The 14,525-nt window shown below is 28.9% G+C and overlaps 3 protein-coding genes across 3 annotated transcripts; 2 read left to right on the forward strand and 1 right to left on the reverse strand.

Annotated features, from left to right (window-relative positions):
• Positions 1–1,673: 1,673 nt before the first annotated feature.
• Positions 1,674–4,471, forward strand: LOC130665054 (tetratricopeptide repeat protein 36). The gene is made up of 3 exons (XM_057465306.1): positions 1,674–2,035; positions 2,121–2,297; positions 3,497–4,471. Exons 1-3 carry the CDS (start codon positions 1,927–1,929, stop codon positions 3,745–3,747), a joined length of 537 nt encoding a protein of 178 aa, XP_057321289.1. The 5' UTR covers positions 1,674–1,926; the 3' UTR covers positions 3,748–4,471.
• On the reverse strand, positions 4,263–7,306 carry LOC130665053 (translocation protein SEC62). The gene is made up of 4 exons (XM_057465305.1): positions 7,076–7,306; positions 5,947–6,759; positions 5,000–5,097; positions 4,263–4,917 (listed from the first exon to the last, which is right to left on the reverse strand). The coding sequence occupies exons 1-4, from the start codon at positions 7,109–7,111 to the stop codon at positions 4,740–4,742; spliced, it is 1,125 nt and encodes a 374-aa protein (XP_057321288.1). The 5' UTR covers positions 7,112–7,306; the 3' UTR covers positions 4,263–4,739.
• A 1,275-nt stretch (positions 7,307–8,581) lies between these two features.
• Positions 8,582–13,180, forward strand: LOC130666079 (ribosomal protein S6 kinase beta-1-like). Its single transcript, XM_057466733.1, has 5 exons — positions 8,582–9,016; positions 9,118–9,158; positions 10,018–11,050; positions 11,119–11,264; positions 12,443–13,180. Exons 1-5 carry the CDS (start codon positions 8,930–8,932, stop codon positions 12,513–12,515), a joined length of 1,380 nt encoding a protein of 459 aa, XP_057322716.1. The 5' UTR covers positions 8,582–8,929; the 3' UTR covers positions 12,516–13,180.
• Positions 13,181–14,525: the final 1,345 nt, after the last annotated feature.

The raw sequence follows: 14,525 nt of genomic DNA on the forward strand, positions 1-14,525 counted from the left end.
AATAATATTTACTTACTTTTTGAAATAATTGACAGTAGTTTTTAGGAATCTACAAAAATTAGTAAACTACTTTGCATTAAGTACATAATAGTACTAATTACTGATAACAGATTCCACTTTTTACTATTATTTATTAATTTTTAATATTCTGTTTTTTCCGTGTATAAATAAAAATGAAATGGAGTTTTAGTTAATTAATGTTTGTTATTGGTTTTATTATTTATTAATTAAATATTTATTAATTAAAACATGAATAAATTAATTTTGAATATTATGGGAATAAGTTCAGGTTGTTAGCCTGCCTTGATTTATTTGACATGATTTTAACAATTGATGTTTAATAATTGAGGTATGTTTTTGTTGTATTCTTGGACTCAGTCATAAATTGAATTTTTTAGTTGAGTTTATACTGTCTGAGTCATACAATGTTTTTGTGATATAATTATACGAATATTATTGTAAAGTATTTTTGTATTTAATTGTTCTAGCACCTGAGGAAGTCGGGAAACCGACGAAACGTTGTGAAAATTTAAATAAACATCATAAATATTTACACAAAAGTGTGAACCTAGTATTTTAATAAAAATGAAGGTTTGTCGTGGAGAAAACAAAACTTGGGAACCGCAAACCGCCGACTGGATCGAGTCTGGAGTATGTTGTTTTTTTTATACTTGTTTCCATTCGGCATCTCTTATTTCGGGGCGATACAAGTCCGAGTAGCCGCGAGCCGCGGTCCGGAATCCGCGGAGCACACGGGTCGGGATACGAGATATAAAGGACCAAGTGAGCAGCGTTCTTGACGTTATTATACACACATGAGTGTATAGAGAACGAGAGTTTAAGTCAAGTCTCTGGTGAGTAGCCACAAGCCAACGGCTTTTGTGCGTACATGCCACGTGAAAATCCAGCTCTGGCTGGTAGTATATGCATTCTCTGGCTGCCCACCCGCCTCTCTCCTCCTCCTCCTCCACCCTGTGGTAGTCTTTCTCTCCATAAACCAGGCGAGGGCCGACGGGTCTTTCCCCTCACATAATATTTATTATACGTCGCGGATGAATTATGGCCCGTTAACGTTGCTTTCGAGACTCAACAGGAGGATGAACACAACCCGAGTTTTATCCATCCAAGGGTACCCGGATTGTTCTTCAGATGTATCAGCTACTCGCCTAGATCATCTCAGCCATTTCTCTAAATCATTTTACACATGAATTAATAATACCTATTATTAAATTAATCTTCAGATATTACTCTTGTATTTTTTAAATATTTTTTGTGAAAACAATATTTTCTTTAGTAAATAAAAAAAAACTTACACTATTATTTCTATACTTAAGTTGGAGAATAATTTCCTTGATAGAAAAAAATCGGAGTTTATTTACAGTACACAGAAAAAAAATCTTTACTGAAATAAATTTTTTTGAAAACTTAAATTTTCTTGGATCAAAAAAAATTCTCTTGATCGAGCTCAGATTTCTTCGATTAAGAAAAAAATTTTGATTGAAATCTTTAAATTTTTTATTTAAAATTTATCAGATTTAAAATTTTCAATAGGATAATTTTTTGTAAGAAGAATATCTTTATTTTTTCTCTCAGTGTACATATTATATATATATATATTTATATATAGTAATGGTATTTGTAATGTATCACGATAATTACAATAATTAATATAAATATAAATATAAAGAGTTAAAAAAATGAATAAAAAGGATAAAACGAACTTGAGAGGTTCCTCCGAGTGAATTTAAATACTGGTCAAACCACCTTAGCATTGAAGATTATTTTTCCATGACGCAACGGGTTGTTTATTTAAACGGCGAGTTAATTTTAATTAAATCTTGATAGTAAGAATATTAAAATGTGCAAGAACAGTCAGTCGTAGCAGATATTTCGTTGAATATTATTTAATTTTGAGTAGAAAGTCCCATGGAGCAGTTGAGCGAACACGACAAAAGTGTTTTGGAGGTGATCTTTGATCCGCTTCAGCTCATGTCATCCGGTCAAAATTTAAACCAGCCGGAAGACCAAGTAACTGGTACGTTTTCACATTTACTCAATCACTGTTATTATTTTTATTGTTAATTTTAGTTGTCATTAATCATTTGAAATATTTAAATCAGATAAAATAACAGATCAAGAGATTGTGGAGTTGGTGAAACGAGCGATCGAGACAGCAGAATCTGGAGAATTAGATAAAGCTCTTAATTTTTTTGATAAAGCGATTGCCAAAGCTCCCGATTGTCCGTCAATTTTTAATGATCGGGCTCAAGCACTTCGACTTGCGGGCAGAGTTGATGGTATTTATTTATGAATATAAATATTAATAATAATCAGTAAATTCATGCATTGAAAAATAAAAATATCTGTCCCAAATATATCAATTTATTTGTGACTTTTTTTAAAATTATTTTTTAATAATAAATAAATATATTTGATACTAGTAAATATGACAGTTGATTCAAATACTTTTTTAATTTGACTGAAATATACAATTTAGAGTAGATTTATTTGGCACGAATGAATACAGGATTTCGTTATAAGACTGTTAGTTTCTCTCTCAAATTTTCACGATGCCTGATTTATAAAAAAGACAGCAGTCTTATAGCGAGGTCCTACTGTATTTGATTTCTTGAAATAAATATAATATATTTGTGGTAAAAATATTAAATTTGTCTTGGAGTAAAATTTACTCCAGAGTTTATTTTCATTTAAAACTCCGGTCCGCAGTAAAATTAACTTCTAAAGACGATCCTGAAGTTAGCAGACAATTAAAAATTTTTGGGGTTTTATTCAACCATTAAATTTGAAGAAAAAAAAAAAATAAAAAATATGCACATGTAGAAAATTTAAAAGACTACAAGTGCAATTTTTTTAAATGTTTTTTTTTTTTTATTTACCGTCTAAAAAAAATTCCAAAAATTATTAGACGTCGGCTAACTTCAGTATCATCTTCTAAAGGAGGTTTATTTTAATATTAGAACGGAAACGGAGTGAATTAAGATTTAAAAAAATTCAGATCACTCCGAAATCACTCAGCTAGAAGAACAAATTCTGTATTTACTCCGTATACGGAGTGATTTTTTTCTCAAACTCCAAAACTCTGAGCGACGGAGTAAATTCAGATTCAAATAAAATCCTTAATCACTTCAAATTTACTCCCGATTTTTCATGATCCAGAATTTAACAGACAATTAGAAATTTTCGGATTTTTTTTACCGGAGAGTTACAAAAAAAAAAAAACTAAAAATATGCACATGTAGAAAATTTAAAAAACTACTGGTGCAATTTTTTCGAATATTTTTTTTTTAATGATTTATTGTTTAAAAAAAATCCATAAAGTATCAGATGTCGGCCAACTTCCGTTTCATGATTTTTCAGTGATATATTATATCTTTCTTACAATAAAATATTTACTTGGTCACATCCAAATATACGGTATATTTGGGTCAAATAAATCTTTAGATATTTAATTAAAGCCTATACACATAAATTTCAGAGGCTTTGAAAGACTTGGATCAAGCTGTGACAATGAGTGGCGGCCGAGGGAAAGCCGGCACAAAAGCGCTGTGTCAGCGTGGGTTACTCCATCGTCTCGAAGGCCGTGAAGATGCTGCCAAAAGAGACTTTCAAGCAGCTGCCAACAATGGATCCGCGTTTGCGCGCAATCAGTTGGTTAATTTGAACCCCTACGCCGCAATGTGTAACGCAATGCTCAGAGAAATTAGTTCTAAATCAGTTCAGTTATAAATAAAATACAAATGCGTCGATCGGGTTTGAAATTTCCACCAACATCAAGGAGTACAATACAGAAAAATATAATATAAAATAAAATAGATAATAATCTAGTGTCATGTGTCGGAACCCCCCGTAGGACGCACGTGTTTTTGACAGCGGCAGCTGATGCACGCAAGTTAAAAATTATTCTGACACAACAAAACTAACGGTCCCAGCTGTTGGATCCTTCCTCAATGTGTATTCAGGATTTAAATAGCTCGGCCACAGAAGGTCACACAAAATCTATTCACTAAAATAAAATTTCTAGACAAGTTTTTTAAGATCGGAAAATTTTTATTGAGCTCAGAGAGCCGAAATATTAAAAGGCTACTTCGAAAAACAGTCAGCCTTACAAATTACTTAAAATTTTATTATTATTATTACATGATTCCACGTAATATATATTTATATGTAATAAATATATATTTATATTTATATAATATATATTAATACAGTTAATAATTATCATTGGACTTGTCACATAAAAATATAAATAATAAATCTATCGTTTATTAATCAATCTAATGCACCTACCCAAGTATTTTTAAATTTCATGTTAATTCTTTAATTACTTTTTCCTGAGGCGTAAATTAGGGAGTGTTTTTTAGCGTAATCAATTAGCGTCAACAATTACTTGCGATTTGTACAAGATTTTTCTTATAAATTATTTCATTTCATCAATAATGTCATATATATATATAAATATTTTTTTTTTAATACATGTAGAATTATAGCAAAAATTGACAATTTGTGTGTATGTTTAATTTCCTTTGCTTTGTAAAAAAATCAGTTATTAAATGCATTTTAAAAAAACCGGAACGAAATTTAATTTAAAAATTTACCCGTCATCCATCCACTCAACACATTTATTATTTTCTCTTATCGCTTCTTTTTTTGTTTACCATTGATATCAAAACAGCTACATTATGCGCAGTCATATTAATTAAACTATTTATATACTTTATCTATTTATCCTCTGATTCTGGATGCTGAATCATCTCAAAATCTTTACCTACGTTAGATTTCTCACTTTCCGAGCCTTCTTCGCCGCTCGCTTCTTCATCATTAGTCACCTCCACAGCTTGTTTCTCTTCCTCGGCTTCTTTTTTATCTTCCTCAGGAACCGGGGATTTATCATCATCTCTAAAATAAATAGCAAATATTCAAATCATCAAGCAAACGCTCACATAAAATATTTAACTTAAACAGAAGCTAATAAATTTACCCTTGAGTCAAACAAGCATCTTCGCAATCTGAGTCTTTATCTTTCTTGCGTTTCTTCTTCTTATTTTTCTTCTCTGAACCTGGTCCATAATAATCGTACTAAAAAAAAAATTATTATGAATTATATTTAAATAAAAAGTATACAGAAAAAAATTATTTGGTGCAAAACTTTATGATCCTGAAGTTCGTAGGCAATTAAAAATTTTCGGATTTTTTTTTCAACGAATTAATTACAAAAAAAAAAAAAAAATATATGCACATGTAGAAAATTTAAAAAACTAGAGGTGCAATTTTTTTAAATATTTTTTTTTTATAATTTATCGTTTAAAAAAAATCAAAGAGTAATCAGACGTCCGCTAAGTTCAGTATCATAAAATTTTTTGCACTTTAAATCGAAAACAAAAATTTTTTGGTGCAAAACTTTATGATCCTGAAGTTCGTAGACAATTAAAAATTTTCTGATTTTTTTTCAACGAATTAATTACAAAAAAAAAAAACTAAAAATATGCACATGTAGAAAATTAAAAAAACTAAAGGTGCAATTTTTTAAAATATTTTTTTTTATAATTTATCGTTTAAAAAAAATCAAAGACTAATCGGACGTCTGCTAAGTTCAGTATCATAAAATTTTTTGATGATCCTGAAGTTAGCAGACAATTAAAAATTTTAGGATTTTATTTTCGACAATTAAATTTGAAGAAAAAAAGAAACTGAAAAAATGCACATGTAGAAAATTACAAAGACTATAAGTGCAATTTTTTAAAATATTTTTTTTTTCATAATTTATCGTCTTTTAAAAAATCAAAAAATTATTAGACGTCGGCTAACTTCAGTATCATAATTTTTTGCACTTTAAATCGAAAACAAAAATTTTTTTGAGGCGATAAAAAAAGTTCTTGACTAAAAAAATCTTCAGTCTTTTTTGTAGTCATAAATATTGATAATTACCTGATAAAGTGGCCAGAAGGAAGCGAAGAAACCAACGTCTTCAGCGAGATTGGGTAGTAACCAAAAGTGATGTCTTCCAATGGTAATAACCCATATAAGACAAAAAATAACAACTCTAATGACAGCTAATGCTAAAATAAATACGAAAAACCCAGCGGCAGCTACACTAAGATAATAAACACCGTGACGAATTGTCAGGGGCCATAATGGAAAAAGGCAGACGCCAATGGCTCCAAGTACTACAAGAGCACCAAAGAACCAATAGTATACAGGAATAGGTTCATAAATCCATACATAAGCGTCATTGCAATCTGAAAAATACTGCTCCATGTGCATCTCTAAACGTACTTTAGGCTTCTTCTTCGGTTCTTTATCTTTATTCTCATCTTCCTTTTCTTTACCCTCATTTTCAGTGGCCTCTTTCTCTTTTTCTTTCTCTTTTTCCTTTTCCTTCTCCTTTTCCTTCTCTATCACCTTTTTGTCATCTTTATGACAGCAATCTTTACCCTTTTTCTTCATGCCTCGTAATTTAATCAGCTCTTCTTCAGTGACGACTATTTTTTTAGCGCGATGAAAAAATTTGTGTCTCAGCATATTATCCAAAAATTCTACTACCTGTTCTCGGGTTTCAAAAATTGTTTTACTCCAGGGCGAGTTGTCCAGCAGAGCGCCGACAGCTCGTGAGCCCGTGAAATACTCGACATTGTGGCTGATAAATTTAGTTTTCTTAGACGGTACATTTTCGCGTATCCATTTAGCAACAGAATACTCTTCTTTTGTCGGTTTATCTACCGCGGCTTTGTCTTGTTGATTCTGTAAATAAATAAATAAATAAATTAATTAATTAAATATTGGAGGAAAAAAAAAAGTTTTGATGACTGAGTGCATAAAAAAATCAATAATGTAAAAGTATAAAAAATATTAAAAGCTCAAAAATTACTACGTCACTTATTGGATTTCTATAGTACTCCATAAAATTCACCGTTAGAATCTACACTAAATAATATATCGATTTGGTGAAAATATATATTAAATAATGATAAATAATAATTAAAAATGACAGATTGATGCTGATGATTATTTAGTAATTGTTATATGGTATTTAATAAAAAACAAACAATATGCTTACATCTTTACGCTTTTTATTTTTTCTTCGTTCAGCCATGTTGTGTGTGATGTTGTCGTATTATTGTCGTATACTCAAATGATTTGGCGTTTCAGTTTCAGGAACTCGATATTCGTCTGCGTTAAATATCTGGAGGTATTTTTTTTTTCTTACAGGCACCTCATTTATTTGGAGAAGGCAACTAAAAATATGTGGCGGTCGTGTGTGATGTGGAAAAAATGTGCGTACTGTCACTAAATTTACTGGGTTATGCAGATTTTCAGTTAAATTTATTTTTTATTCGATGGTTAAATAGCTGACGGCATTTTCGGCTGATCAAAGAATAAGACACTGGCGCCATTTTTTTTTTTGGTTTCAAATATGAGTTTGATGACGTCACTAATTAATGAATAATAAGTGCGATGTTGGAAAGTAATTAATTTTAATTTAAATGAATAAAATTTTTAACTTTATTATGAGTGGGAGTGTAGCTGTCAATTATAAATTTAAAAAATTTTGAAATGAGTAAAGAAATAAAAATCGAATAAAATTAAAAAAATGCGCATTTATAAAATTTGAAAATGAGTATGTGATTTTTCATTTTTATATTTTTAATTTTTTAATTCGTTTATTTTGAATTATAAATTTGATTCATGTCTGCTACATTCACACTCGTATTTTATTTTTGACGCGTTTTTAAAAATGCCGATAGATTACCGCGGGAAAAATTTAAATAAAATAAATTGATATTAAATATTAAATTGTAATTAGTAATTAAAACTAATAAATACAATAATTAATTATAATTTAAATAAATAAAATTTCAAATTTTTATTTTTGTCGCGTTTTTAAAAACGCCGATAGATTACCGCGGGAAAAATTTGAATGAAATAAATTGACATTAAATATTAAATATGAAATTGTAATCAGTAATTAAAACTAATGAATACAATAATTAATTATAATTTAAATAACTAAAATTTCAAATTTTTATTTTTGGCGCGTTTTTAAAAACGCCGATAAATTACCGCGGGAAGATAATTTGAATAAAATTCATTTAAATTAATTATTCTAATTACTAAACATAAATTTCCACTTACAATTAATTATAAAGTTCCAATGAGTAATTTAAAATTTCAAATAATTTCATTAACAATATAATCTAATTATTTTTTTTTAAATTCCCAAATTTAAAAATTCAAAATAAAAATATAAAGTCTCAACTTTCAATAACTACTGAGTGTCTTAATGTTAATCTTATCATCATATCAGTGTAATTAAGTACAATTATTGACAATAATTATGATCATATAAATTACAATTATCAGTCTCAGTACCCGAGACTTTATTTTAAAAAATTACATTTTGTTTAAATTTAAAAATTTAAAAACTAAAATAAGTATCTTATTAATATAAACACTTGTAATTTTAATTCCAATAATTACAAGTAATTAATATTTATTATTTTTGTTTCCATTTAATAATGTCGGTTTAAAAATCCACCAGAGGTCAGTGCCGTCGTATTTAACAATAAATACATGTGTATTATTGCTGAGTGGTATTTGATCCGGGGAAAATACGTCCAAGGAAACTTGAATCTTAACCCCTGTGCTTGGTAAAAAAAAATACACACACACACAAGTAATTAGTGTTGTATCAGTTAATTAATATCGTGAGTATATTATTGGCAAGTGTGTTAATTAATCCGAGATTAATATAAGTTAATTATTTGAGTGCTGAGGCGTATCCAAACGACCTTGATAACCACGCGATATCAAAAAAAAATAATTTAGTTTATTAGTTAGAACGCAACGCATTAGTTACAGTCGATGTAATCAGTCATTATTATTTACTTATTAAATATTTTATTGAAATAATATGGCTGGAATATTTGACATAGAGCTACACGATGGTGACAATGTAGATCAGGATGAGTCTGATGATGATATTATTGAAGCAGCAGAGGTAATTATTTTATTTTTATTTATGTAATATTTTTATTTTATTTATTTTATAATCATCAGCTCATAAACTAATTAACATACTTGTTGGTTTTTAAATTACAGAGTGATTACAATACGCATCCTGATGTTAATGAAATATTGGAGTAAGTTTATTATGATTTTGAAGTAAGCAGACAATTAACAATTTTCGGATTTTTTTTTTTATGATTTACTTTAAAAAAATAAAAAAAATAAAAAAATGCACATGTAAAAAATTAAATAAACTACAGGTGCAATTTTTTTTAATATTTTTTTTTTATGATTTATCGTTCAAAAAAAAATCCAAAAATTATTAGACGCCGGCTAATTTCAGTCTCATTCTGAAGTAAGCAGACAATTAACAATTTTCGGATTTTCTTTTAATGATTAACTTTAAAAAAAAAAAATATGCATGTGTAGAAAATTTCAAAAACTACAGGTGCAATTTTTTCAAATATTTTTTTTTTTATAATTTATCGTTTAAAAAAAAAATCCAAACATTATTAGACGCCGGCTAATTTCAGTCTCATTGATTCTAAAGTAAGCAGACAACAATTTTCGGATTTTTTTTTAACGATTTACTTTAAAAAAAAAAATTAACTAAAAATATGCACATGTAGAAAATTAAATAAACTACAGGTGCAATTTTTTCAAATATTTTTTTTTTATGATTTATCGTTAAAAAACAAATCCAAAAATTATAAGACGCCGGCTAATTTCAGTCTCATTGATCCTGAAGTAAGCAGACAATTAACAATTTTCGGATTTTTTTTTTATGATTTAGTTTAAAAAAAAAAGTTAAAAATATACACATGTAGAAAATTAAAAAAACTACAAGTGCAATTTTCTGAAATATTTTTTTTTAAATCTCGTTTTAAAAAAAATCCAGAAATTAGACGTCGGCTAATTTCAGTATCAGATAATTATCGTATTTTTGTATTTATTAAATAATTGTTAATTATTTTTACTTATTTAAAACTCAAGGTCTGAAGATGTAGAGAGAGTTCAGTTATCCGAGCAAACGGTTAATCCTGGGGATGAAAAAGTCGGGCCAAAGGATTTCGAGCTGTGTAAAATTTTGGGAGAAGGCGGCTATGGAAAAGTATTTCAAGTACGGAAAGTAAGCGGCAAAGACAAAGGAAGTATTTTTGCCATGAAAGTTTTGTGCAAAGCCTCAATTATTCGTAATCAAAAAGATACAGCTCACACCAAAGCCGAGAGAAATATTCTCGAGGCAGTCAAACATCCGTTTATCGTTAATTTAATTTACGCATTTCAAACTGGGGGTAAACTTTATTTGATTCTCGAGTATCTGTGTGGTGGGGAACTATTTACTTATTTAGATCGCGAAGGAATATTCCTTGAAGACACAGCCTGTTTTTATTTATCTGAAATAATACTTGCGCTCCAGCATCTCCACAAGCTTGGAATTATCTACCGTGATTTGAAACCCGAAAATATTCTTCTGGACCGCGAAGGCCACGTCAAGCTGACGGACTTCGGTTTATGTAAAGAGCACATCCAGGAAGGTACTGTGACTCACACATTCTGCGGTACAATTGAGTACATGGCACCGGAAATACTGACAAGAAGTGGCCACGGTAAAGCCGTTGACTGGTGGAGTCTTGGTGCTCTGATGTACGATATGTTAACCGGCATGCCGCCGTTTACTGCCGACGATCGTAAAAAAACAATTGAGAAAATACTTAAAGGCAAGCTGGCTTTGCCGCAGTATTTAACCCCAGATGCCCGTGATTTGATAAGAAAGCTATTGAAGAGACAAGTAGCTCAGAGGCTGGGATCAGGACCCGAAGATGCCGAGCAGATAATGAACCACAACTTCTTCAAGCATATCAGTTGGCAGGATGTCATTTCCCGTAAACTGGAGCCGCCGTTCAAACCATCGCTCAAGAGCGCCGATGATACCTCGCAGTTCGACGAGCAGTTCACAGCGACAGTACCAGTTGATTCACCTGTTGAAAGTACTCTCAGCGAGTCAGCGAACATGATATTCCAGGTTAAATTATCAACATTTAACATTTTACTGATGAATATATATATTTTATATTTGAAATATTATTTCAGGGCTTTACTTATGTCGCTCCGAGTGTACTCGAGGGCCTGTACAGCCAATCAAAGAGCTCTCGTAGCCCGCGACACTACTCGAGTAGTCACAGGAGAAGTTACTCTCCAGCTAACAATCGATCGAGTAGCTACCAAATGCAGTCCAGGTTAATATTTAAGTGATGAATAAGAATAAATATTAGGGTGGCGCAAAAAAAACCGACTATTTTTTTTTTTATCTCGCATGAAAATTTTTTGGATTAAGATGTTTTGAGAAGCCTCCAAAAATCAGCTCGATAAAAAATTTTCAAGAGGTCGCTCACATTGAAAATATCAAAAATGATGGCAATTCGGATTTTTATTTCTAAATTTTTTTCTTTTTCGTGGTAGCAATAGTTTATATTTGTAAAATCATGACTATGCTGAAAATTTCAGCCCAAAATTTAAATGTTTGAACGGCGCTCAAGAATTTTGAATATTAACTGATAATATGTAACTAATAGTTTGAATTAGTTTTTATATTTTTTTATAACTCAATTATTGTCATTTCACTTAAATATAACTTTTGCATAACCAAAAATATACAGGACAGTCTTAAACAATAAAATTTGGTAAGTTTTGAATAAGCGAAAAAACGTAAAAATTGAATTAAAAAATAAAAAAGTATGTAAAAAACTTATTATTTCTATTTCTCGGGTTATATTTTCATTCATTGTCATGCAAATTGATGGTGAAAAAATCGAGAAGCTTTATTATTAATATTTAAGGGTCGCTCAAAAACGTCCAAAAGACAGCACTCGGAAACATTCAAAATTCTTGAGCGAGGTTTAAATATTCAAATTTTGGGCTGAAATTCTCAGCGTAGTCATGATTTCACAAATATAAACTATTGCTGCCACGAGAAAGAAAAAAATTTAGAAATAAAAATCCGAATTTCGATTATTTTTTATATTTTCAAAATTCGTGAGCGACCTCTTGAAAATTTTTTATCGAGCTGATTTTTGGAGGCTTCTCAAAACATCTTAAACCAACAAATTTTCATGCGAGATCAAAAAAAAAATAGTCGGTTTTTTTTGCGCCACCCTAATAAATAATGATCCTGAAGTTAGCAGACAATTCAAAATTTTTTGATTTTTTTTTGAACAATTTAAAGTTGAAGAAACAACAAAATAAAAATATGCACATGTAGAAAATTTGAAAAACTACAGGTGCAATTTTTTCAAATATTTTTTTTCTTCTGGTTTATCGTCTAAAAAAAATCAAAAAATTATTAGACGTCTGCTAACTTCAGTATCATAATAAATATGTGGGAAAATTTTTTTTAATTGATTGGTTTGTTGATCAGGTTCACTCGCGGACGAAACAGTCTAGAAGATACAGAGATGATGGACGTGGCGCAGCTTTCAGAGCATTTATAGTTCGCTCAAGAAAGTACCAGCAAAGATGCGTCTCAAGAAATGCGCAAATCATATATATAGATATATATATACACATATATTTTTTTTTTTAGCTGAGTCAACGAATATTCGAGAAGAGATAATGAAGATCTCGGGCGCACTCACTGCCGCGCGATTGCTTGTCAGTTTCGCATCTGATATCTTCAGTTTATTCATGATATTTAAGGATTTAAAATGAAAAATTAATTTTTTTTTTTATAGTCGTCATTAGTTTGAAATTAACAGCGGGAAATATTTTTCAGTGAGGAGTAAAATATATAATTTTTGACTTTGTCTTTAATCCAAAGGTTCTTTTGTTGAATTAAAAGTCGAGATAAAAGTTTTTAAATGCAAGTTTGTAAAATAGTTTAGTCTAATTAATTATTCGTCAAAAGATATTTTATTCCTCAGTTTATTACTTTTAGTACAGCGATAATTTTTATTTATTTAAATAAAAATTTCAGTGGATTTATTTTTTTTTTCCATTTACGGAATATAATTGTGTAGTTTTTTTTCGTTTGTCATGTATATAAAAAAAAAAAAAAAAAAAACAGAGGAGAATTGACTGTGCAATTAGAACGAGCTTGCGAAATAATTGTTGCTATTTTTTTGTCGTTAATTTTTTTTGTTTCTGTAAATTATTTAAATGATTTTATTGTTGAAATTTTTTCAGGTACTGTCGTATTGAAAAAAGATAAATAAATAAAAGCGCAATTACAAAACTGCCCAAGTGTTCACCGCAAATACCAATAGATAAATATATATCTTTTTCATATAGATCCAGATAATAATTGTTGATGATAAATTATTAAAATAATGCCGATTATTTTAGACATAGATTTAATTAAATACATAGAATATTAAATTATAATTGCAACTCCTCTAAAAAAAAAAGAAAACGATTTATATTAGATAATTGTTAATCTACACAGAAAAAAAATATTTTTTTGAGCCAGGAAATTTTTTCTCGCCCCGACGAGTGATCCTGAAGTTAGAAGACAATTAACAAGTTTTGGATTTTTTTTCCTCAATTAAAAAAAAAAAACTAAAAATATGCACATGTAAAAAATTAAAAAAACTATAAGTGCAATTTTTCAAAATATTTTTTTTTTAATAATTTGTCGTTTAAAAAAAATCCAAAAGTTATCAGACGTCGACTTCATATCATGAGTGTGAATGTAGTAGACGTCAGAAAAATTTAAAATTATAAATAACTAGAGTAAATAATTCAAAAAAAATATTTTTTTGAGCCAGGAAATTTTTTCTCGTCCCAACGAGTGATCCTGAAGTTAGAAGACAATTAACAATTTTTTGATTTTTTTTTTGTCAATTAAAATAAAAAAAAAAATTAAAAATATGCGCATGTAGAAAATTTAAAAAACTATAGGTGCAATTTTTCAAAATATTTTTTTTTTAATAATTGGTCATTTAAAAAAAATCCAAAAGTTTTTAGACGTCGGCTTCATATCATGAGTGTGAATGTAGTAGACGTCAGAAAAATTTAAAATTATAAATAACTAGAGTAAATAATTAAAAAAAAAATATTTTTAAAAAATGCACTTATTAATTTTGAAAATTTTCAAATGCGCATTTTTTAAAAATTTCATTTTGTTAATTATTCACTCGATTCATTAATAATTTTAAATTTGTCTCTGCTACATTCATCCTCATTCGTCCCAAGACAATTTTTTGTTTTAAGCTAGCAGACGTCTAATAATTTTTGGATTTTCTTTTAGACCGTGAATTTGAAAAAAAAAAAATTTGAAAAAATTGCACCAGTAGTTTTTTAAATTTTCTACGTGTGCATATTTTTATTTTTTTTTTTTTTTTGCAATTTATTTGGTGAAAAAAAAAATCCGAAAATTACTAATTGTCTGCTAACTTCAGGATCATTAAATTCATGATGAAAAATTTTTTGTACCAAGAAAAAAATTTATTTCTGTGCGTTATTTAAAACAGGTAAAGATTAAATATTTTTTTTCTACGTAATCG

Source organism: Microplitis mediator, chromosome 3 (assembly GCF_029852145.1).
Source record: "Microplitis mediator isolate UGA2020A chromosome 3, iyMicMedi2.1, whole genome shotgun sequence".
Taxonomy (NCBI): Eukaryota; Metazoa; Arthropoda; class Insecta; order Hymenoptera; family Braconidae; genus Microplitis; species Microplitis mediator.